The 25,451-nt window shown below is 44.6% G+C and overlaps 1 protein-coding gene across 3 annotated transcripts in view; it reads left to right on the top strand.

Annotated features, from left to right (window-relative positions):
* Positions 1 to 439: 439 nt before the first annotated feature.
* NSF (N-ethylmaleimide sensitive factor, vesicle fusing ATPase) overlaps positions 440 to 25,451 on the top strand; it is a 149,140-nt gene continuing 124,128 nt past the window's right edge. For all 3 annotated transcript variants that reach the window (XM_039504284.1, XM_039504283.1, XM_039504285.1), the window contains exon 1: positions 440 to 560. In XM_039504284.1, coding sequence (XP_039360218.1) covers positions 549 to 560 — 12 coding nt within the window. In that variant the 5' untranslated portion in view covers positions 440 to 548. The remainder of the gene's footprint in view (positions 561 to 25,451) is intronic.

Here is a 25,451-nt window from a genome sequence, read left to right as displayed (position 1 = left end):
GCTCAATCCAAGCTAGTGCACGTATGTCTATCTGGCTGGAAATTACACCTCCAGCTTCCATGTGTTGGGGCAAAAAAGGCGAACGTGGTGACAGGGCGGCGTACTGCCCTGATGCAGCCATGACAACCCCAACCACTCAAAAATGGTGGGTGCCCCCCCCAATTCCTGAGGCTGCTTCGAAAATCATCTCAAATGCCAAGTCCCGGTTTTGTTTTCTTTGCCTCCTTCTGCAGGAGCCCGGCCGGGCGCGCCGGAGCCTGGGACTGCAGAGCATCTCCCCCAACCCCAGCTGGCCACAGACCTGCCCAGACTGAGACCCACCCTGCAGCAGGCCTTGGCCTGGTGACGTCACGCCGCGGGAGTGATGCCACGGCCTGGTGACGTCACCCCGCGGAGCCTGGGCCGCGCAGCGCTGCCCTCTGCCGGGGGCTCGGCGGCGCGCCGCTCCGAACGCAGTGCAGCAGGGCCGCAGTGCGCGTGCGCGTGCGCGGCCGCCTTACGCGCTGGCGTTTGGCTGCCGGGCGGTGTCTGTAGGGAGCCGCGGCGAGATGGCGGGGCGGGTGAGTGCGCGTGAGGGGCGTCCCCCCTCCCCCTTCCCCCCTATGCCGTGTCCCGCTTTTCCTCCAGTCATTCCCCTCCCCCCGGGTCCCCTTCCCGGGTTCCCCTCTCCTCCCCTGCTCCCCTTCCTCCCGGGCCGAGTCCCCTCTCCCCCTTCCCCGGGCTGGGTTCCCCTTTCCCCGGGTCCCACCTTCCCCTGGGCCGGGTCCCCCTCCCTCCTCCCCGCTCACCCCTTCCTCCCCGGGCCGAGTCTCCCCTCCTCCCCCTTTTCTCCCGGGCCGGGTCCCCCTTTCCTCCCCCGTCCCCCGGGGCCGGGTCCCGCAGGTCACCCTTCCTCCCCCCATGTCATGTCCCACTTTCCCGCCAGTCACCCCTCCTTCCCTGTACCCCAGTCACCCTCTTTTCCCTCGGGTCTCTCCTCCTTCCCCCATGCTGGGTCCCCTTTCCTCCAATCACCCCCTTTCCCCACGGCTGGGTCCCACACAAAGGAGGGGAATGTGGGACTGACAGGTGCCCCTGTCCTCCCCTACTCCCCCAACACTCATCCCTCATGTCCCCCTTCTCAGAGTCCCACTTCTCCCCTTCTCATCACCTGATCCCCCAGCCCTTACCCCCTGTTCCACTGGATCGTCCAGTGCGAATCACCTTCCCCTCCCGGCGAGCACTTGCTTTTATAGTTTATTTTCTGTTCAGAAATAATTTCAGTGTGAATATTCTGTTGTTTAGATTATATTTCTCCATAATAAAAATCCCCCTTGATAGAGGCAGACTGGAACAATATATCTGCTTTTAATTTCAGATTCTTGTCCTAGGTTGGGATTTGAACTCAGGTTTGATCATCCCTTAGAAATTAGATTCTTTGCTAGGTTAGAATCATGCTGGAGGCCCCTTGCTTGCTTAGTCACCTAATTTCAGGAGACCTCTAGAACCTCGCCGGTGGTGGGGTCCTATATATGATTGGAAGAATCAGTCTGCTGGATGGGCTGTTGTGCTTTTGGGGTGGGGGGAAGCGCCTCTGTAGGTATTGCCTCCTATGCAGGTTTTTAATGTAATGGCTAGTTCTTTAAAATCTCGATCCTTTTTAGCATTTAAAATAAAGTCAACAAATAGTGTCCGGTAATGCTTAAAGAGTTATATGTCACAACAGATTTTACTGAAATCCATGCAGGACAACTGTTCTATTAATAAATTGCTTTAGTCAGGAGAATGAAGACTGTTCTGACCATTGAATGAAAGATATCACTTGGATAGAAAAAAAAAAATCTTGATGCTCTACCTTGCGGCCAGGAAGGAGTACATCATAATTGTCCAGGACAGCGAGGCCTGGTATAAGCTTTGTGCACTTAGAGTTCATCTGTGATGTAGTGATGATGGGTTAGGTGTCAAACTCAGAATTCATTAACTGCTCAGTATCTGCAGGCCAGGGCTCAAAAATCTATTCACCCGCAAAACAAACTTTGGGATCTGAACCTACCCCTTAGAGAACCTCATGTAAAATATACCCACAGTGCAACTGGGTAGCATTTGAAACAGTTGTCAGTCTCTTCTTTTAGCTGTTTGGTATGGCTAGTTAAACCAGTGATGATGTAAATTATGGGTAAGATGTGGATGGTAGAGTCTCTCAGCTTTGGCAATAATGACCCTGGTCAATATTTTCAGTCTTGTTCCATGCGCTATTTATTGGGAATGATGAGTCTCTTGCGTAGGCAGGAAGGACTTTGTATACAATATGTGTACTAGGTAGCCTAAAAGTTCTCTGGGATGAAGAAATATTCCAGATTGTTACAAAGTGCACCCTTGAATGTAGGGTAAAGTCTTAGTATGGCCATGCAATGACTTGCTCCTGTTTAAAGCTTTTCCTCTTGATGTGATGTTTCATCTGAATCGCCTTTAAAGTAGCAATTTGTTACTTTGTAACTAAATTATCACAAATGGACAATCTTGGCTAGTGGGAGAAACGAGAAGTGATATTGTTTCAAAAGATGGATAAATTAAATGGTGATTCTTTGAGCGTTGCTGCTTTCATTGGTGGGGGAAGACTAACAATAAGGGAGGAGTGTAGGGTTATTTGATTCAATCTTATAAAATGGTGTTAGGAAATCTTGCTTTTTGATTGGTATCATGGCACAGTACTATGGGTAGAAACTATTTTTTGTTGATCAAACTACAGTACTAATAGTATTGTAAAGACCTGGCTGGTATGTGTGTAGCACTGCCCCTGCTGGGTAGAATCAAACCTGTTCAAGTGGGTCATAGGCCCTATAATGCTAACAGCTGATGGAGACTATCCATTAGCTCAAGTGGTAGTGATCTGTGCTTTTGTGTCAGAGGGACCTTAGTTCTGTTAGTGCCTTGAAATTCTTAATGGCTCTAATGGGCAGCTGTAGTTATAACTTGCAGTTACTAGATAGCCATAGACTTGTTACAAGATAATTATCCCTTCATTAAGAACTACTTTTTTTCTGGTTTTATCCATTGTGTTTTAATCATTTATGCAGAATCATGGCAAGGATTGCTTTGTAAATAAATCTATTGATTGACTATTATGTGGGCTTTTATGGCAACTTTACATTTATTTTTAAAAGTTTTAATTAAATTTGAGCCAGAAATATTTGAATCACAAATTCTAAAACTTTTTAGGGAGGACATTTCAGATAGCTTTGCAAAATAATCATGAAAATCTTGGAGTCAAGCCCCCAAAATCTACCTGCGCGCCCTTACTGCAAGGAGAGGCAGAGGGATAAATTATTATTTGAATTATGATTGGGGTCCTTTAGACACTATTGAGATCTGGACCCTGTTGTGCTTAGCATGGGGCATATGCATGTTAAGTGACAGTCCCTGCCCTAGAGTTTACAATTGAAATAAGTAAGACAGGGAAATTGTGGGAGGGGACAGAGAAGCACATGTCAGTGTTATAATGGTCATCAGAAAAATCACTTATCCTAGTGGCATAGTGATCACCAGTCCAGACCGAGCTGGAATGGAGCACTTCAGCTACTGCAAATACATACAGAAGAAGTTTTAACTACAGCTTATGTAGTATGTAAAGAGAGGCCTATTAGGGTATGTCTGCACAGCATTGTGGAGTAAGTGGGAGTGAGTCTCCCAGCCCATATTGACACTCAAATTAGTGGGGCTTGCGCTAGCGCTCTAAAAATAGCTGTATAGACAGTGCTTTGAAGTTGCAGCTCAGGTTGGAGCTTGGGCTCTGAAGCCCATTCCCCTCCCTAGGCTTCAGATCCTGAGCTGCAGCCTGAATTGCAACTTCAAAGCACTGTCTATACAGCTATTTTTAGAGCACAAACACAAGCCCCGCTAGTCCGGGTCTGTTGACCTGATTTGGGAGGCTGGCTCCGGCTGGGTAGAGATATCCCTAGGGTCAACTATCAATAATAATGTTATGTGGAAGAAACCCATCAACAAGGCTGATCCAGTTCATTTCACATAGACCTCAGTACTGATGTCTGATGGTAACAACTTTCAGTCTGCGCTATCTTAGTGCAGATTTGAAATAGTGACATAGACATGGAAGGCCCCACACACCCGTACCAATTCCTGAGACATTCAGCTCCCCACCATTTGCTTTCTTGAATTGAAAAAAGGATGTACTCTTTCCCCTTTGTTATGCTGGCTGATTTTCTGCTCTACTCTCTGGCTAGAGTAAACACGGGTAGCCAGTCCTGCTCATCTCTGAAATTCAAATTTTGTTTGCTTTTGAAAATACAAGCAGAGGCTTTATGGCAGTGGAAGCACCTGGGTCAAGGGAGGGGTGAAGAGTGTATTCCACTCTATTTCTTGCCTAGAGTCTATTTTTTTTATCTAAGGAGAATCTCAGCAGCCCACTTAAGACACTTCACTTTCATGAAAATTAACATTTATTCAAGTTTTTTTTTTAAAGCTTGCTATTCAAACTCAGCTTAACTTAAAGCCACTAAAAATCTCATTGTGATAGGAGTTAATGTTTTTAGGATAATCAGGTAAAGACCTCAACTGTTCGTCTTCAAAGGCACTAAATTTGACTTGATACTGTTGAACTTGTTACACATGCTTAAGGAGCACAACTCCTTCCAAACCAGAAGAATTTAATTTGCAAAACCTTTTTGAAGGACAAACGAAGCAGCTGGAAATGGAGGCTTCCCAGCTGGAAATGAGGGTCACCTGCCTGTGATGTTACACTAAACACTTCATGTGCCTGATATTGCTGATCTTTCAGTAAAACTAAACCATTACAGATCTTGAAGGGAAATCCTGCCAATTTCGGTTTGGTGTCTTGGAAAAGCATTTGTGGTCAGGTTTATCTTTTTCTTGGACAATAGGTGTATGATGTACCCAATGAAAACACAAACACTGCAGAGCACTTGCTAAACTCATATTTGTGATTTTTTTATTCTTTGTTGCTTTTTAAAATAAGCATTTTGACTACTAAAATGTTTTTTAAAAATTCAAAACCTTACATGATTAAAAATAGAAATATTTCCAGACAAGTGACAGAATAAAGTAGTACTATGAAACCCTTGGTACTGGTGGTTGGTTTCCCTCACTTGCCAGCGATGGGACCTACAGGAGGAAATTTCAATTTACAATATTTGGGACTTATATCTATACATGTGATGTCTTGTTTATGTATATGACCATATTGAGGCGATGAAAAATTAAATTGGATACTTATGTTCTGAGGTCTTTTGTAAAGAAAGAGTCTTGACTATGTTAGTGACACAATTTGATTTAAAAAAAAAAAAGTCTGAAGAGCTTGCATCGTGGTGTGATGGTCTGAACACAGTTTTTATCCTCGTTCAAACACCAGCTCAGTCTTGGCCTCTGTCAACTCACTGAACTTCTTTTTTCCCCATCTGTAAAGTGGGGCTAATACTTTCCTACCTTTCTCTTAGTGATGTTGAGTATTAATGAGTTGATGGATATAAAGTAATATGAAGATGAAACTACTTAGGATATATTTGATTCTCCTGGAAATACCATGTTTGTATTGGTTTACTGATTTCCAAAAACTGAGCTACTGGAGATAGGTGTCATGTACTAATATAGAAAAAAGGATGCATTAGGTTATTGTTTCTAAACACCGTTCCCAAAGGGTGGCTGTAGAGAAAATGTCTTCATATTTTTAAACTTCCAAAATGATTTTATTGATCTTAACACAAGGTCTGTCACAAGCCACTTGACAGGGTGGATTTGATTTAAATCAAACTAGTGGGGAAGACTCGATTTAATCATGGTTTTCTACATAAAAGTGCATTCTTGTTGATTGTTATAACCTTAATACATATTCTTCACAGCTCAGAGATAGATGTAGGTTTCATTTTTAGAAGGTACACACTATACATTTTTAAACAGTGATTTATTTTGAAAACTTTTCAGATTAGTTTTACAGCTATATCAGAAAATGATTGGTTATTTCATTTACCAAAGATAATTGAAGCAGATATTTATGAAGTCATTGGGAGGTGAACTATCTGCAGTTCAACAGGTTAATCGTTAATATTTGGAGGATTTTCTCACCATGCTGTATTAGGAGGAGAACATCACCAGGCTGACATTTACATTGTTTTACTTAACTAAAACAACAATGTTAAGTTAAGAGGGGGGAGGGATAGCTCAGTGTTTTGAGCATTGGCCTGTTGAACCCAGGATTGTGAGTTCCAATCCTTGAGGATGCCATCGGGGAGGGGAACTGTACTTGGTCCTGCTAGTGAAGGCAGGGGGCTGGATTCAATGACCTTTCAAGGTCTCTTCCCTTCCAGTTCTGTGAGATAGGTACATCTCCATATAAGTATTCTGGATTTTTTCTTCAACAGCAAACACATAATATTTTAACAAAACAAACATATGTCGCTCACGTCTCACATTTATCTTTAGACTTCTTCTCCTTGTCCAGATCTGTTCCGCACCCAACAATCTTCTATTCATTCAACTTTTTGAAACTTTGCACTTTTAGAGAGCGGTAAGGGATTGACTCTGTGTATACAAATTTGCAGAGGGACAATAGAGTTGAGGTCTGTTATTTCTCACCTTTATATATTATTTATTTAAAAACATTTTTGCTGTTAACAAGCATGTTACCTCTGGGGAGACAAATCCATAGTTTGAGAGCTGGAAAACTAAGCATCTCTGATGGTATCTTCTAGACTGAGCACTGAGTCCCATTGGGTAGATAGAAAGATTAACCTAAATAATCTATACAGAAGCCCATGGAACTGCATAAGATTGGGTCCCTAATCCATGAACTATTGGAACGCAGTTACAAAACTTTTCTTAAACATGACATGAATATATTGTCTCGTACTATAGAATTAGAATTTATAATCCCTATTCGGTGATGAGATATCTTTGAGCTATAATGTATCTTAAAACTATCTTTAGATAAAATGCTTTTTGAGGAAAAAGCCTTTTATTAAAAAAGTCCAATTTAAATTAAAAAAAATTGATTTTTATCCACCCTGATCAGGCTTCACGTAAGGTGTGTTGTGACTGCAACATCACATGGTCACAACACACTGGTTCTTACTAGTTCCTTTCTTGTGCACCAACAGGATGGAAAAACAGTCAGTTTCAACTCCCTGCTGGTTCACAAGCATCAAGTAAGGAAAGCACAGTATCCTTACGTCACAATCGCAATAAAAGCCCAGCCCTTTGTGTGTAAGACTGCTTCAGACCTACTTAAGGAGACTCAATACCTTGCCATCAGGAATATAAATGAAAATAAAAAGGTAGTGAGGAAATAAGGGTATCTAGTTTTGTGGTTTCAAGGTACATTTTCAGAGTCATGGTAAAGGAGACAGGAATAGGAGTAAAAGACACAGGAAGAGGAACAGTTTTACTTTTGAAAGATCATATAATTTTTTCTGGTAAATTACAAGTACAGTGGTTTAATATTTATCTAGTACAGGGAGTCTAGCATCAGGTTTTAACATCCAGTTCTCAGTGTAAGGAACAAAATCTCTCCCAGATTTAGATGCTATTGCGTAACCTGCTGTCAGGATCAGCAAGTTAAGCTTTCCTCTGTCAAATGAGGAGCGGCTTTGTCTATAAATACAAAAGTAATGCTGATTCTCATATTCAGTAGAGAACTGACAATTAGTAACTTATTTCCACTATGAATAACAAACTTATCCCCGCTTAGGACTCCAAAAATGGAAAACACCATATCTGAGACTTCATTTAATGCCCTCAAGTTCTCTGTCTCTCTAGAAATTTTATTTCAGATTTGTGAATGGTAACAACTAGGGCTGTCAGGCGACTAAAAAAAATAAGTGTGTGATTAATTGCACTGTTTAAATGGTATTCTATTATTATTTTTTAAATATTTTTGGATGTTTTCTACATTTTCAAATGAAATATATGGCAGAATGCGGGTAAAACAGACCAGGCGACATGCGATTCTCCTCCAAGGAGTTCAGTCACAAATTTAATTAATGTGTTATTGTTTTAACAAGCGTCATCAGCATGGAAGCATGTCCTCTGGAATGGTGGCCAAAGAATGAAGGGGTATACAAATGTTTAGCATATCTGGCATATAACTACCTTGCAATGCTGGCTACAAAAGTGCCATGCAATTGCCTGTTCTCACTTTCTGGTGACATTGTAAATAAGAAGAGGGCAGCATTATCTCCTGTAAGTGTAAAACTTGCTTGCCTTAGCAATTGGCTGAGCAAGAAGTAGGGCTGAATGGACTTGTAGGCGCTGAAGTTTTACATTGTTTTGTTTTTGAGTGCAGTTACCTAACCAAAAAAAATCTACACTTGTAAATTGCACTTTCGCAACAGAGATTGCACAAGAGTACTTGTATGAGGTGAATTGAAAAATACTATTTTTATCATTTTTACAGTGCAAAAATTAATAAAAATACACACTTTTCAATTACAACACAATACAATATATATGAAAATGTAGAAAAACATCCAAAATATTTAATAAATTTCAATTGGTATTCTATTATTTAACAGTGCGATTAAAACTGACTAATTTTTTTGTTAATCACATGAGTTAACTGAGATTAATTGACAGCCCTAGTAACAATTTAATTGTTTTGAGTTTCCTTTATAAATTGGAGTTTGCATTGTATTAAAATCCCAAGCAATAGCTCAGAAAGCTTATTACAAGCTAAGTTCATGCTACTTCACAAGCACTGACGATTTTATTTTAATCACAAGCACCTAACCTTTGTTCTGGACCCTTATCCTGGCTTTCAGAGGGGGATAATAGATGTACCAATTTATATATAGGCTATATCTGAAAATGGCTGGAAGGTGATGCTTAGCTATTTAAGTCCTTGGTTTGAAATACCTAGACTCCCTAGTATCACAGGTTCAAATCCTGATAGGGTTGACTCAAAATTCCATCATTCTGTGATGGAGAAATTGGGATCTCTACAGTTTCTGTTAGGATCATTCAGGCAAGACATGAAGGGATTATTATTTCTTATTATGAAGGCTTGTCTGTTTTGTATGGACCCTGATGTAATTCTTGTAAGATTACCATGCTGTCCTTATTTAAAATAATAAAAAATTCCTTTCCAACTGCTGTGCAGTATGATGTACACAGATTAGTTGCTGCCCTGTGTCTTGGTGGCAAAATCTAAATGGTGCTGTATTTAGATGCACAGTGTTACAATTTTGGATTCTCCAGAATGAAAAATGATGCATAAATGTTACGTATTATCAACATCAGTGAGCCTCCTGCCCCCTGTGTTACTTTTATAGTTGCTTTTGCGTCTCCGGTAATGGTTTGTTAATGTTCGGATTTGAAGTAATACATTGCTGTGTTCCCCCTTACCTTACAATTATCTTGCAGCATGAGAAACATCAGTGTTACCTGTAGTCATATTTATATCCTGTCAAATTGGAGCTGGGCCATGCTGCCGCCACCACCACCGCGCAGCACAGAGACCGGGAGCTCCCAGCCCCCCGCCCAGAGCATTGCGCTGGTGACGGAGCGAGCGAGCTAGCTGAGGCTGTGGGCGAGGCGGAACAGCGGGAGAGGGGCTGGGGGCGAGCCTCCTGGGCCAGGAGCTCGGGGGCCAGGCAGGACAGTCCCACAGGCCGGATGTGGCCTGCGGGCCATAGTTTGCCCACCCCGGTATAGAGTATAGTTAGTGTTAGTTATAGGTTTCAGTTAAGGTCTTTTATGGACCAAGTTTGAATCTTGGTACTGGTACCATAGTCATGCCTTACTCTCCAGGGTTTTATTCTTGCTAGTCATGTGCCAGGCTGATGCTGGTCAGCAACCCACAGCCAGCTGCCTAAAATATTTTGGGGAGTCCCACATCAGTGACAAATGCCACATTTGTAGAGGAGGTAAGTCTTGCTCTAAAAAAGATTGAGCTTGAGACTTAAGTATCTCCTTACGGAGGTGGCATTCTGCCCTACATCAGAGCCATTGGGTTCAGAGTGTACTCCCAGTGCTTCACCATCAGTACAGTGTGTGCCATCTGAGATGTCTTTGGCACCTCGTTCCATGTCTCCGATACCAAAGAACAGAGACAGATCTTCCAGGGACCCTGTTCAGCAAGATCTTCAATACTGAGATCAGTCAGAGGCAAAGACTCAGGGAGAGACTCGGCGGGGAAGCATGCCCCAGGGTGTTCCTCTGATCTCAAAAATGTGGATTCATTGATTCCAGAACCTGTGTGAGGTCCCTTAAGGCTGTCCCCTGAAGTTCTGATGCAGACACCCCAAATTAAAGACCTAATTCCGGTACCGACATCATCGGCGGTGTACCTAAGAGGCGGTACTTTCCAGGGGCAAGCCACTGTTATATCCCTGATATTGCCATCCCTGGATTTGGCTTACCTGTCTCCTGTCCACATGAGTTCTGCTGCACTGTTATTGCAGGGCTCTGAGTCATTTTCATCGGACTCAGAAGTGGGGTCTTTTATGTCCCATACCCAATGGGAAGCTTACCCTCCATCAGTGCCTTGGGGCGGAATCCGTGGTTGTCCCAACACTTCCGGCAGTGGACACATCGCAAGGGGCAATGGCCTACATAGGCATGGGGTCCACCACATCAGTGGCCTTTCTGGACACTGTGGGGTGTCCCTCTGCCTGTTAGGACTTTCCCTCACCCACGTGAGCTGACTTGCTCGAGAGTGCACCAAGATCATTGGCACCGCAGACAACATTGGCCAATGTGCAATACCGGGACTGATACCAAGGAGCTGGAAGTTGCTCAGGCAGTTCGTTCACCACAAGAGAGACACTCAGATGCTGAGGCAATGACTGGTCTATCTTCTTCATCACCATATGAGGCTATAGAGATGGTGAACAATTAATCACCACTGGAGATTACAAGGCTCACCAAGAACTGCTTTAAAGCGTTGGATGCTCAGGTGGAAGAAGTTAGAGAGAAATCCCACAAGCTAGTGGACATATTGGCTTCAGCAAGGCACTCCAGAATGCCACTCCTGATTAATGAAGAGATTCTGAAGCTGATCAAAACATTTTGTCAGACCCCTTCTTTCTTCCCCCTATGATGAAATGGGCAGAGAGGAAATACTATATCCCTTCTAATGGTTTCAAACATCTCTACGCTCACCTGTCCCCAGGCTCCCACTAATGAGTGGGAGAGGCAGAGGCATCAAGCATCAACACTGAAGGGGATGGAATCAGTGACTCTGCTAGTTTGGTTGTAAAGTTTATTCGAGAGGAGGGCTGCAACTTAGAATTGCTGACCAGCAAGCTTGACTAAGTTGCTGTGACTTCACTCTGTGGGAACACATGAAGTTTAAACGATAAGCAACTGGGGGACTCCAGGGAGGAGCTCACTCTGATGGTAGAAGTGGGCAAGCTGGTGGCAAGGTCAGCTCTCTGGCAGAGCTTAGCTGCAGCAGACTCACCAGCTCAATCCATGATGTCTGTATATCTATGAGGAGATGTTCATGGCTGCAGACTTCCGGTCTCCCTCCTGAAATACAAGAGACCGTTTGAGATCTGCTCTTTGAGGGTCGCTCCCTCTTTTTGGAAAAGACAGGCCATAAGCTGCAGACCCTAAAGATTCCACGGCAACGCTGAAGTCACTTCGAATCGATACACTGAGTGCAGAGGAGGCCGTTCTGGTCTGTCTCACAGATATCAGAGCATTATAGCTCAGCCCCAAGAGCTGCTGAGAAATAGGGGCTGGAATTACAGCAAGCGACCACGTCTTCCTCTGTGACTGCGGCCCAGTCTAAGCACACATTTTGACTGGTTTGTCAAGAGCAACATCCCGTTTCTTACAGGCCCATCTGTTCCTACCAGTTGTCTATCCTACTTCCTCTGTGCTTGTATCTCATGACATCACATCAGTGGGTCCTAAGCATGATGAGGTCTTGGATATTCCCTTCAGCTTGTTTTTATTTTTATCCCCCCTACCTACCTCTGTTCCCTGACCCTCTTCCGGGCCCAGGCTAACAAGTACATTCTTCATCTCAGAACCTCCTTTTATACTTCTACATAAGGATAAAGTTAACCTTTCCCCTGAAATTTCTGACAAAGGTGGTTTCCAATTTCCACATTGATCAGACAGTTTGACACCCCTTTTTCCTGAAGCCTTATATGCATATAGATGAGCAGAAACTTCTTTTTGTTGAATGTGATGAGAACTTTAGCCTTCTACTGGATCCTCAGTGCGGTTGCAGACAGGCTGAAAGATAATCTGGTTTCCACTCAGAGGTTTTCCCCTTATATACGTTTGTGCTACCAGCTAGCTAATATTACGCCACCTCCTAGAGTGTTGGCTCATTTGACTAGAGCGCAAGCAGCTTTCCTGATGCAAGTACCTATTTGAGACATTTGCAAAGTGGCAACCTGGTCATCATTTCACAATTTTGCTGCTCATTATGCCATTTCCTGTCTGTCCAGGAATGATGCCATTTTTGGATGGGTTTCAGAGTAGCAGCCATGTTAGTCTGTATCCGCAAAAAGAACAGGAGTACTTGTGGCACCTTAGAGACTAACAAATTTATTTGAGCATAAGCTTTCGTGGGCTACAGCCCACTTCATCGAATGCATAGAATAGAACATATAGTGGGGAGATATATATACACATACAGAGAACATGAAAAGGTGGGAGTTGCCCTACCAACTCTAAGAGGCTAATTAATTAAGAGAAAAAAACTTTTGTAGGGATAATCAAGATAGCCCATTACAGACAGTTTGACAAGAGGTGTGAGAATACTTAACATGGGGAAATAGATTCAATGTGTGTAATGGCTCAGCCATTCCCAGTCTCTATTCAAGCCTAAGTTGATAGTGTCTAATTTGCATATTAATTCAAGTTCAGCAGTTTCTCGTTGGAGTCTGTTTTTGAAGCTTTTCTGTTGCAAAATTGCCACCTGGTTGTTCTACAGTTGCTGTTCAGATAGACTCTGAGCCCGCCTCCATGTTAATCTGCTTGTGAGTCACCTTCCGTGGAATGGGCATGTGCAATCACTAGAAGAAAAATCAGTTTTTCTTTTCCTCAACTGTTATTGCTTGATGTGTTACACATGTCCATTCCACAACATCCCTCCTTCCCCCTCTTTATTACAGTCTGTCTAGTGAGAAGGAGCTGATTGGGGGTTGGGAGCAGCTCCATCCTCTTATATCTGCATGCAGTGGTGTGTGATGGCAGAGGGCGCTTGAGCTGCCCCGACTGGTAATGCTGAGAGAAAAAGTTCTTTGACAACTGTGCACAAGGCACATACATACCTACAGTGGAATGGACTTGTGCAACATACCCCAAAGAGAGGTCTGAAAGGTAGGTAACTGGTTTTTGGTAACAATGAATATAAATTAGAAAATAGGAAGAGTAGAAAATTGATAAGGGAAGCCAAAGGGCACAAAAAGAACTCTGTGGCAATAAAAGATAAGAGGTTTTTCTTTAAATCCTAGGTGGGTTATATTACCTCTGTTTGGCTCTGGTGTGACCACTGCTGGAATACCGTGTCCAGTTCTGGTGTCCACAATTCAAAAGGTTGTTGATAATTTGGAGAGGGTTCAGAGAAGAGTCATGAGAATGATTAAAGGATTTGAAAACATGCCTGGTAGTGAAAGACTCAAGGACCTTAATTTAGCTTTTCAAAGAGAAAGTAAGGGGTAAGTTGGATCATAGACTATAGGTATCTACATAGGGAACAGAAATACAATAGAGGACTCTTCACTCTAGCAGACAGAGCTATAACATGATCCAATGGCTGGAAGTTGAAGCTAAACACATTTAGACTAGAAATCAGGAGCATATTTTTGTTATAGTGAGGTAAATTAATCATTGGAACAGTTTGTCAAGGGTTGTGGTGAATTCTTCATCACTGGCAAATTTTAAATCAAGATTGGATGTTTTTCTAAAAGATCTTCTCTAGTTCAAACAGGAATTAATTCAGGGAATTCCTATAGCTCATGTTACACGGGAGGTCAGACAGAATGATCTTTATGATCCTTTTTGGTGTTAAACATGCTTTTTGGAATAAAGTCTGCAAAACTCTGTCCTCAGAGTGTACACAAGGCTGATTTTGCTCTGGGCTCTTCTGCTGATGTTAATTTGCAATGAGAATTGCCTCATCAGGATGCAGTTTGACTCATAGGTCATCTTTTATGCTAAATGTACTGTTTGTCAGTTCATGGTAGATCAGCGCACTGTGGAAATCTTGCATTTAGTGTTTATAACACGTTTCATGATTAAATTATTTTTCATGTGCACATCTTTAATTTTGTGGGTTTTGAGTATGAATAAATAGTTGGACTTAAACTCTTGTGCATGTGATTCATCAGCCCATTTATTTTTTTCCTACTTCCTGCCATGAATCCACATCTTTTCCCACCTACATCCCATGAATTATATTAGTTATAGTAGAATGTGTTCTGATTTTTTAGTGCAGATCTCCAAAGATGTTTGTGTTCATAAGGCCAGTTAATATTTAATGTATGTACTGTGGTGGTGCCTGAAGTCCTCAGTCTTAGGCCCAAGCAGTCCACCTGCATGCTGTCAATATTTATGAGAGACAGCAGATGGATGCAACAGACTGGGAGCACAAGGTAACAGTGAGATGATTAAGATTAGTGTAACAAGCAGAGGTCATAGCATGCCAGCTGCTTAGTGTTATCTAGGCGTCATGGCATTATTTAATTCCTTTGGTTCATTGGCGTAGGTCTATAATTTTAAATTCATAGAGGACTTATCTATTGGCTAGAAAGCACAAATATTATTCAGGTTCAGTATCTTCTCTACTTTGACCAGTCTCTCCGTTCCTCTCCCCATCATATCCACTATCTAGGCAAGTCCTTTGATTTCTTCCTTTTACTTCCATAATTCACTTTCCTCTCTGTACTCAATACTAAAATCCCAGTGCATGTCCTGAGCAAATCAGGTCGTCATTACAAGTATCTTCTTGCTGCCTCTCCTCTCTGTTTGTTTAAAATACGGTGAGCAAAGTTATATTTATCTCCCTCTTCTGCTGCTCTAGTCATGTCGCTCCCTGCACTCCGCTTTTTAATCATTCTATTGGCCTCCTATCTTCTGCATCAAATTAATTTTTCTTATACTCCCTACAAGGCCCTATATAATTTTGGCTGTGCCTGTGTCATTCCTCTCATTCCCCCTTCTCCCACTTTCAGTATTGTGCTTTCTGCTCTGCCTCATATGCCTGGGACAGTCTCCAAGTACTTCTTTGCTAGGGGCCCTTTTCCTAGTTCATCAAATCCCGATTCATAATCTTCAAATCCCTTTTCAGGCTATGCCATCCCTAATCATCTCAACAGTCCCCAGTCTTTCCCTCTCCAGAGCTGTTGTATCACCCAGTTTCCTTGCCCTGAAGTGCTTACTGTCTAAATAAGACAAAGTAAGGATGTGTGTTTTCTGGGCTTGTAAAGCCCTGTGTCTGCTAAAGATGCTTAACTGCTAACTTGTGCCTTGCGAATAATCAGGACAAGCCACAGGCTTCACCTATGCCATCCACAGATGTTGCAAAATTGGCTTTTCTTTAGTGACGTGTTCTGTATGCCTCGCTAGTGTTGTTGTGTACTGGAAGATATATCCCCTGGCTTTCTAAGCCTTCTTTTCTTGGGGCTCTGAAACCACAGCATGATATTATGAGACTTTCCTCTCTATCTACTTAAGGTTTAACTAGTTTTTCATTGACTCCTGGTCCCCAACTTGGCCAAAATTAATCCAGTTAGAATTTTGTAATTCTTCATTTTATGCCAGGATAGAGGTATTTGGAAAAGTTTGAGACAAATTGGACAATGTTTGGGGAAATAAGGTTTGAAAATGGGGTCATCTTACTTGACTGTTTTCCCAATGTATTTTTTCTGTAGATAGGCTTGTATGGATGATCTTAACTGTGTTTCTATGCATGCAGTGTTCACCTTTTATATTAAGTGTTCTCTTACAGATAGCTTATAAAGAGATAATGAATTTACAAAGGGTTAAGAAGTGTTACTGCTCATGTCTAACATGTTTGTATTACTGATGGTTATAAGCCATGGGTATAAGCAACCTGCTGGAATCTGTAACAACTTACTAAAGCATATCAGTCATTTATTAAACCTTTATAAACTTTTTATAAATATTCCCTTAACATTAAAGTGTTACCTTTGCAACTAGAGATCAGCCTTAACACTCCTTATTTAGGGAAATTATTGCAGTGGTAGTAACTCTAGTATGACGACAAAGCAGCATTTCATTATACATCCAGGAGGTAATGAACTAGACAAAGCTGTATCTTTGGGGTAGGGACTGTCTTTTTTGTTCGGTGTTCATATATTGCAGGGGTCGGCAACCTTTCAGACGTGCTGTGCTGAGTCTTCATTCATTCACTCTGATTTAAGGTTTTGCGTGCCATTAATACATTTTAATGTTTTTAGAAGGTCTCTTTCTATAAGTTTGTAATATATAACTAAACTATTGTTGTATGTAAAGTAAATAAGGTTTTAAAAATGTTTAAGAAGCTTCATTTAAAATGAAATTAAAATGCAGAGCCCCCCAGACCGGTGGCCAGGACCCGGGGAGTGTGTGTGCCACTGAAAATCAGCTCGCGTGCCCCCGTGGGCACATGTGCCATAGGTTGCCTACCCATGGTTTAGTGCCTAGTTCAATGGGTCCTGGTCCATGACTAGGACTCTTGGGCATTATGGTAATATCAATATTTACTACTACTAATTTCCACTGAGCTTCTGAAATTCTGGTTGAGCATTCAGTAAAATGGAAGCCATGTCCTTTTTCTCTGAGTATTTTATATCTTACTTGGAACTGATCAGGCCCTGCTTCTGCTTTTCCTTTTGGTGAAAAACTTGAGTAGGTGCTTTCCATCTCTTTGCCTGAATGAAGGGTGCAGTCTATATAGCTGTCTTCAATCCAGGCTGATTTAATACACTATATAGCTGTGAATTCATTTGAAGGGGATGCAGATCAGTAAGGTTCCATAAACTAATAGATGCTACTATTTAGGATAATGAACTTAACAGGGAGCACAATAGACTGATTAAAAACTGTCTCACTGATAGATCTCAAAATGTTAACGGGGAGATAACAATGAGTGGGGCTGCTTCTTACAGGCTGCCCTGGGGATTGGTTCTTGGTCCAAGGCTAGTTAATATTTGTATCAATGACAATAATATAAAATCTTTGCTAGTAAAGTTTCCAGATGACACACAGATTGGGAAGTTAGTAAATAATGAGGACAGAATACTGTTACAGCAGAGGTCCCCAAGCTGTGGGGTGCACCCCCTTAGCAGGTGTGGAGGAACATTTAGGGGGATGCAGCTGGGACCTGGGCCAGCCCCCACAGAGGGTGGGGAGGGAGCGCCACCCAGCTCTGCTCCTGGCCCTGGCTGCTGCCCCCTTACCCCTGTCCACGTCCCCCCCCCCCGAAGCTGCGTCCCCACTCCTAGCCCTGGCTCCGGGGGTGGGGGCATGGACAAGGGTAAGTGGGGGGTGCAAGGTAAAAAGTTTGGGCACCACCGGGTTATAGAGTGACCTGAATTACTTGATTAAATGGTCATAGCACAACAAAGTGCATTTTAATACAGCCAAATGCAAGGTAATACACCTGCGAACGAAGAACACAGGTTATACCTTCAGGTTGGGAGACTGTCTAGGAAAGCAGTGACCCAGAAGGATGTAAGAGGTCACTGCAGATAATCGCCTCAACATGAGCTGCCAGTACAATGCTGCGGCAAAAAAGGCTAATGTGATCTTTGGATGTATAAAAAAAGGAATATCAACAAGTAGGGAAGAGTCCTTGCCTCCGTATGTGGCATTGGTAAGACCACTACTAGAATGCCGTGTGTCCAGTTCTGCTGTCTGCATTTCAAGAAGAATGTGAAAATACTGAGTTGAGTTAAAAGGAGGGCCATAAAAATGCTCCAGGGGCTGGAAAACAAGACATAGAATTTGAGGCTGAAGGAGCCCAAACTATTCGGTTTATGGAAGAGAAAGTTGAGGTGATCACTGAGTGTAGGCACTGACAAATGGGCAAGAGACATCTGAGCGTCGGAGGGGAGGGGTGCTTTCATTCAATGGCTGGAAGTCATACCTGGACAAATTCAACCTTCAAATAAAACAGAATTTCCTAGCTGTTAAATGTTGGAACGGCTTATTGGAGAGGTGGTGAACTCACCGTCACGTGGGGTCTTTGAAATGAGATTAGATCTCTCTTTCAAAGGTATACTTTAATCCAGCTTCTGGGAGAAATTCTACGGCCTGTGTGTTGGGTGGGTCAGGTTGGAGGGTCTCAGTGGTTCCTTCTGGCCTCGCTTGACCTGCATTGCTCTCCATGTGCTCATAACGTTTGGAGCTCTGCCTGTAGGTAACAAAAAAAAAAAAAATCTCATGTGTAGGGCTTCAGCTGGTTGCCTGCAGGGGTCAGGAAGAAATTTTCTCTCGGATCAGATCGGCAGGGACCTTGGAGTTCTTTGAGTTGATGCAGGCTTGTATTCCACTTAGGTGTGTGCATGCTCAGCATGCTGGAGCCAGAGCCTTTTGCCTAGCAGTACCCACAGTGGGCAGCACTCATGGCTGCAACTGTTCCTCTGGCTATATGAGCTGATCTGCCCCGACCCCCCTCAGTTCCTTTTCCCCATCTCTGGCTGGAGTCGGAGGTGTGTGTGGTTGTAGTCTGACAACCTCGCATTTCTTGTTAGACTAGTTCATTGTATAGAATTAATGTTAGTAAGTAGTTAGTGTTAGTGTTCCTTGGTGATGCCCTCACTGGGGTTCAAACACTGTCCTTCGTATGGACAACCAATCCCCAACAGTGACCCCCACACATGGTGTTTGCTTTGTCTTGGTGAGGCCCACCTTAAAGCATGCTGTGCAACTTGTAAATCGTTTAAGATGTGGTCTCAGGTGGTGCGGGACCTTTGCCTCACAAAGCACCTGCTTGAACATGCCATGTGACCTGATCTGCCACCTCGGGCTGAAGATCGCTGTTGAACTCACCAGGTGCTGCCGCCTCTTGTTCCAGGGCATGCGCCTCGCCGAAGAGCAGGAGGAGCCATTCTCCATCATCATGCTGAGAAAGAGGTCATAGAATCATAGAATATCAGGGCTGGAAGGGACCTCAGGAGGTCATCTAGTCCCACCCCCTGCTCAAAGCAGGACCAGTCCCCAACTAAATCATCCCAGCCAGGGCTTGGTCAGGCCTGACCATAAAAACCTCTAAGGAAGGAGATTCCACCCCCTCCCCAGGTAACCCATTCCAGTGCTTCACCACCCTCCTAGTGAAATAGCGTTTCCTAATATCCAACCTAGACCTCTCCCACTGCAACTTGAGACCATTGCTCCTTGTTCTGTCATCTGCCACCACTGAGAACAGTCTAGATCCATCCTCTTTGGAACCCTCTCATAAGACTAATTGGGATTTCTCCAGGTTGTGGGGCAACTTCTTTACCTCCCCTAGGAAAAGCGCAGACTGGCATGGTTTGGCACGCAGTATGGTGTGGGTGCCTCTGACCCTGCCCTGTACTGAGTGGGAAGGGCAGAAACACCATACCATTGACTCACTTCCGGCTTCCTGGTGTCTCTTGAGCCGCAGACCTCTTCTGCCTTTTGGTGCTGACCTCCCCATTGATCCAGCACTTTCCGCGCCACCTGTGGCCCCTCCGATGGAGTGAGCCACTGCACCTCCATGTCTGTTGGCACCGCACCCAGATGCTCCCCTTCCAGTGGTGGGGATGTAGCTGGTACCGGAATTGGTATGGGGAAGCTTGGCACCGGGCCCTCTTCAGCACCACTGCATTTGACTCTGCAAGTGCTCTCATGGTGGCTCTCACCACCTTATTTGGGTGTTCTGGTACTGCTGTTACCACTGGGACCAACAGTGCCTGTGGCGCTGGCATGCTCAGTACTGACGGTACTGCCTTCATCATGGGCACTGATTTCTGCCTTCTTCTGGGTGACAGATGATTTGGACTGCTTTTTGGCGTCCTCAGGTGTTGCTCCGCCCATGTTGCCGATATCCTGGGGTTCTGATTCTGAGTTTGAGTCATCATCTGCCTCCCCTGCATCACCTGATGAACTCAAGGGACTGCTAATGAACCAGTATAGTCCCCAGGGTTGGCATGTGCTCTGTGGCCAGGACGGAGGTCCCTGTCCCAGCCCTTACTGTCCGTGAATGACCTTCCCATATTGGTGGCCTGGTACTCAGTTAGATGCTCCTTGTTCACAGAAATCCTGCTCTTCGTCTCAGGCCCAGGCATCTTCCTCCCTATGGAACCTCCAGAATCCCCTCTCCTGGGTATGTCTTCCCGGGAACGAGACCCATTTGTGGCTCAGCCCAGATCTTCGTCTTGTCACCAGACAATGTTGTGCTGTCTGGTTCATCCTCCACTTCTCTCTTGGAAGACTTTAAGGCATATCAGGACCTTTTATGCCACGTAGGCACATCTCTGGGCATCCAGGTAGAGTTCCTTCAAGAGAACACGCATAAAATAATGGTCATTTTGCAGCCCTCTGTCCCCAGGAGAGTAACACCTCCTGGTCAATGATGTGGTCCTCGAGCCGACGAGAGCCCTGTGGAGTACACTGACCTTGGTACCGCCAGTGGCGAAATGCATGGAAAAGCTCGACTTTGTTCCTATGTAGGGATTGAGGCATTCTATTCCCTCCTGGCCCCGAACTCCCTGGTAGTAATGCTGCATCCCCAGACACTGGTTACTGATGTTTTCCTTCTGGGTTGAGGGGTGAATCTGGCCTTGTTAAAGGTGCACAGCCTGTGGGCAGAACTGGGAGCCTCACTCCATATCAGCGTGTTAGAACTTTGGGCCATCTACAGTGCATGTCGTGCCTTCCAATACCGCAGCAGACATGCGATGGTACTCATCAACAGTACCACTGCAATGTACTGTGTGAACAAGCAACGGGGGAATGCGTTTCGAGGTTACTCTGCCCGAAGGCAATAAACCTGTGGCAATTTTGCATTGAAGACGACATCACTCCAGTAGCAGTCCATTTGCTGAGGGTGCAAAATCGTTTTGCGGACTCTCTCAGCAGGGTTTTCTCCCTGAACCACGAATGGTCCCTTAAGGGGAGAGTTCTCTGGGTCGTCTTTGCAATGTGGTGCCATCCCTGCAATCAGCCTGTTTCCAATGAGGGGAAAACGGGAAGTATTGACTATTTTGCTCTCAAAGGGGCCTCAGCCCAGGCTCCATCTCTGATGCCTTTCACTGAAACTGGCAGTCAGCCCTCCTGTATGCCTTTCCTCCTCCATTCTGATCACTCTGCAGGTCATTCTCAAGCTCAAGGCAGATTGGGCCAAGCTCATCCTCATTGCTGCTTCTCAAACCTCCTTGCTCTGGTGGCTCAGCCTCCTGTACTGCTTCCTCTCCATCCTGACCTGCTCACTCAGGACCGTGGCCTCACCATTCATCCTGCGATCAGCACCCTGGTGTGGTTATGGCGTGGTTTGCTACATGGCTGAACGAAGAGTTGGAGCACTGCGTGGTGGCTGTCCAACAAGTCCTACTGAAAAGTAGGAAGTTCTCCACTAGGACGGCCTACTTAGTGATTCTCAGTGTGGTCCTGGGCCATGGGACCCAACTGCCAGGGGCTGCCATCCAGGACCTCTTCAGCTACCTGCTACATCTTCAGAAATCGGGCCTTGTGCTCAGTTTTCTGAGAATGCATTTTGCAGCGATATCAGAATTCCATCCATTGATACAAGGGAAGTCAGTTTTTTCCAATGCCATAATGGCGAGATTTCTGAAGGGGCTTCTCTGCTTACATCCTCTGGTCTGAGAACTGGTTTCCTTGTGGGACCTACACATGTTTCTGGTGGCTCCGATGGGCCCTCTGTTCGAGTCCCTTGTGTCCTGTCCACAGCCCCTTCTATCTCAGAAAACTGTGTTCTTGATAGCGACCGCTTTGGCAAGAAGGGTGTTTGAGTTGAAGGCTCTCATGGCTGAGTCGCCTTACACTCAGTTCTCCAAGGACAGGATAATGCTGTGACCACACCCAAAGTTTTTATCTAACGTAGTCTCTCAGTTTCATCTGTGTTTTTTCCTAAGCCACGCTCTTCCCTGGAAGAACGGCGCCTTGATACTCTGGATGTCAGGTGATGTCTAGCCTTTTATCTAGACAGGACTAAAATGTTTCATGTTTTGCCTCGCCTGTTCATGTCATATCTGGATTGCATGAAGGGGCGAGTGGTCCCCCTGCACATACCATCTCTAGATGGATAATATCCTGCATCAAGGCTGCATATGCGATAGCTTTGGTTATGCCTCCTCAGTGGATACAGGCTCAAGCCACGAGAGCGCAAGCAACATTGATAGCATTCCTCAGTGACATTTCCATACTGGACATTTGCAGGGTGACCATATGGTGGTCTGTACATATGTGTATGCACCATGCTGCTGTTACCACATCTTCTAGCACAGATGCAGACCTTGGAAGGGTGGTCCTGTGATTCCCATTTCAGTAGACTCTGAAGCCTGCCTCTGGATTGGAATACTGCTTGTGAATCACGTAAGGGGAATACACGTCTGCATCTACCCGAAGAAGAAGAAACGGTTACTTATGTAACTGGTTCTTCAAGATGTAATGCAGACATATATTCCATTACCCACCCTTCGTCCCTTTTGCATTGGAGTCTCCTCTCATGGGCTTTCAGTGTGAAGGAACTGAGGGGGATTGGGGTGGTGACTCCTCATATTGCCAGAGGAGGGGTCTCAGTTATGAGGCATGAGTGCCACCCCCCTACAGATACTGCTAGGCAAAAGTGTCTGTCTCTGGCAAGCTGGGCACGCATATATGCCTAAGTGGAATACATGTCTGCATGACATCTCAAAGAACCGCTGTTACAGTAAGTAACCCTTTCATTTTTGCCTATCTCTGCAGCATGGCGCATGGGTTGCCTGCTGGGATCATGTGGGCATGTCTCACCTGATCAGTTCCCAGCCACTTGCAGGGTCTGTGGGCATTGGTGGCATATTGCTATCTCCTATTCTCTGCCTGCGGCACACACCTTTTAGTTAGACTAAAGCATTTTAGAAGCTAATATGAGAGGGCAAGAAGTCCAGGAGAGCTGGCTGTATTTTAAAGAAGCCTTATTGAGGGCGCAGCAACAAACAAACAGTCCCGAAGTGCAGAAAGACTAGCAAATATGGCACGTGACCAACTTGGCTTCACAGAGAAATCTTCGGTGAGCTTAAACTCAAAAAGGAAGCTTACAAGAAGTGGAAAATTGGACAGATGACTAGGGAGGAGTATAAAAATATTGCTCGAGCATGCAGGGGTGTAATCAGGAAGGCCAAAACACAACTAGAGTTGCAGCTAGCAAGAGATGTGAAGGGTAACAAGAAGTGTTCCTACAGGTACGTTAGCAACAAGAAGAAGGTCAGGGAAAGTGTGGGCCCCTTACTGAATGGGGGAGGCAACCTAGTGACAGATGATGTGGAAAAAGCTGAAGTACTCAATGCTTTTTTTGCCTCTGTCTTCACAGACAAGGTCAGCTCCCAGACTGCTGCACTGGGCAGCACAGTATGGGGAGGAGATGAGCAGCCCTCAGTGGTGAAAGAACAGGTTAAGGACTATTTAGAAAAGCTGGACATGCACAAGTCCATGAGGCTGGATGCACTGCATCCGAGGGTGCTGAGGGAGTTGGCTGATGTGATTGCAGAGCCATTGGCCATTATCTTTGAAAACTCGTGGCAATCAGAGGAGGTCCCGGATGACTGGAAAAAGGCCAATGTAGTGCCCATCTTTAAAAAAGGGAAGAGAGACAACCTGGGGAACTACGGACTAGTCAGCCTCACTTCAGTCCCCGGCAAAATCCTGGAGAAGGTCCTCAAGGAATCCGTTTTAAGCACTTGGAGGAGAGGAAGGTGATCAGAAACAGTTAACATGGATTCACCAAGAGCAAGACATGCTTGACCAACTTGATTGCCTTCTATGATGAGATAACTGGCACTGTGGATATGGAGAAGGTGGTGGATATATCTTGACTTTAGCAAAGCCTTTGATATGGTCTCTCACAGTATTCTTATATGAAGATATACCTATCTCATAGAACTGGAAGGGACCTCGAAACCACTGAGCTATCCCTCCCCCCCCAAGTTAAAAAAGTATGGATTGGATGAATGGACTATTAGGTGGATAGAAAGCTGGCTAGATTGTCGGGCTCAACAGGTAGTGACCAACGGCTCGACGTCTGTTTGGCAGCTGGTATCAAGCGGAGTGCCCCAGGGGTCGGTTTTGTTCAACATCTTTATTAATGATCTGGATGATGGGATGGATTGCACCCTCAGCAAGTTCGTGTATAACACTAAGCTGGGGGGAGAGGTAGATATGCTGGAGGGTAGGGAAAGGGTCCAGAGTGACCTAGCAAATTGGAGGATTGGGACAAAAGAAATCTGATGAGGTTCAACAAGGACAGTTGCAGACTCCTGCACTTAGGAATGAAGAATCCCATGCACTGCTACAGGCTGGGGACCGATGGGCTAAGCAGCAGTTTTACTGAAAAGGACCTGGGGATTACAGTGGACGAGAAGCTGGGTATGAGTCAGCAGTGTGCCCTTGTTGCCAAGAAGGCCCATGGCATATTGAGCTGTATTAGTAGGAGCATTGCCAGTGGGAGGGATAGCTCAAACATTGGCCTGCTAAACCCAGGGTTGTGAGTTCAATTCTTGAAGGGGCCACTTAGGGATCTAGGGCAAAATCAGTACTTGGTCCTGCTGAAGGCAGGGGGCTGGACTCGATGACCTTTCAGGGTCTCTTCCAGTTCTATGAGATAGGTATATCTCCATATATCAGATCGAGGGAAGTGATTATTCCCCTCTATTCGGCACTGGTGAGGCCACATCTGGAGTACTGTGTCCAGTTTTGCCCCCCCCCCACTACAGAAAGGATGTGGACGAATTGGAGAGAGTCCAGCGGATGGCAATGAAAATGATTAGGGGGCTTGGGCACATGACTTATGAGGAGAAGCTGAGGGAACTGGGCTTATTTAGTTTGCAGAAGAGAGTGAGGGAGGATTTGATAGCAGCCTTCAACTACCTGAAGGGGGGTTCCAAAGAGGATGGAGCTCGGCTGTTCTCAGTGGTGGCAGATGACAGAACAAGGAGCAATGGTCTCAAGTTGCAGTGGCGGAGGTCTAGTTTGGATATTAGGAATCACTATTTCACTAGAATAGGTTACCTAGGGAGGTGGTGGAATCTCCATCCTTAGAGGTTTTTAAGGCCCAGCTTGGCAAAGCCCTGGCTGGGATGATTTAGTTGGTGTTGGTCGTGTTTTGAGCAGGGGATTGGACTAGATGACCTCCTGAGGTCTCTCCCAACCCTAATATTCTATGATTCTATTATTTCAGTCCTTGGGAGACTAAAATCCTTGGTGTCAATATAATGGTATCTGGGTGAAATTTAATGACCTGTGTATGCAGAAGGTCAGACTGTATAATCTAATGGTCCCATCTGGCCTTAAACTCTATGAAA

The sequence above is a fragment of the Mauremys reevesii genome, linkage group 17, assembly GCF_016161935.1.
Source record: "Mauremys reevesii isolate NIE-2019 linkage group 17, ASM1616193v1, whole genome shotgun sequence".
Lineage (NCBI taxonomy): Eukaryota > Metazoa > Chordata > Testudines > Geoemydidae > Mauremys > Mauremys reevesii.
Note: the sequence above shows the minus strand (reverse complement) of the source record. Positions and strands in the feature narration are given on the sequence as shown.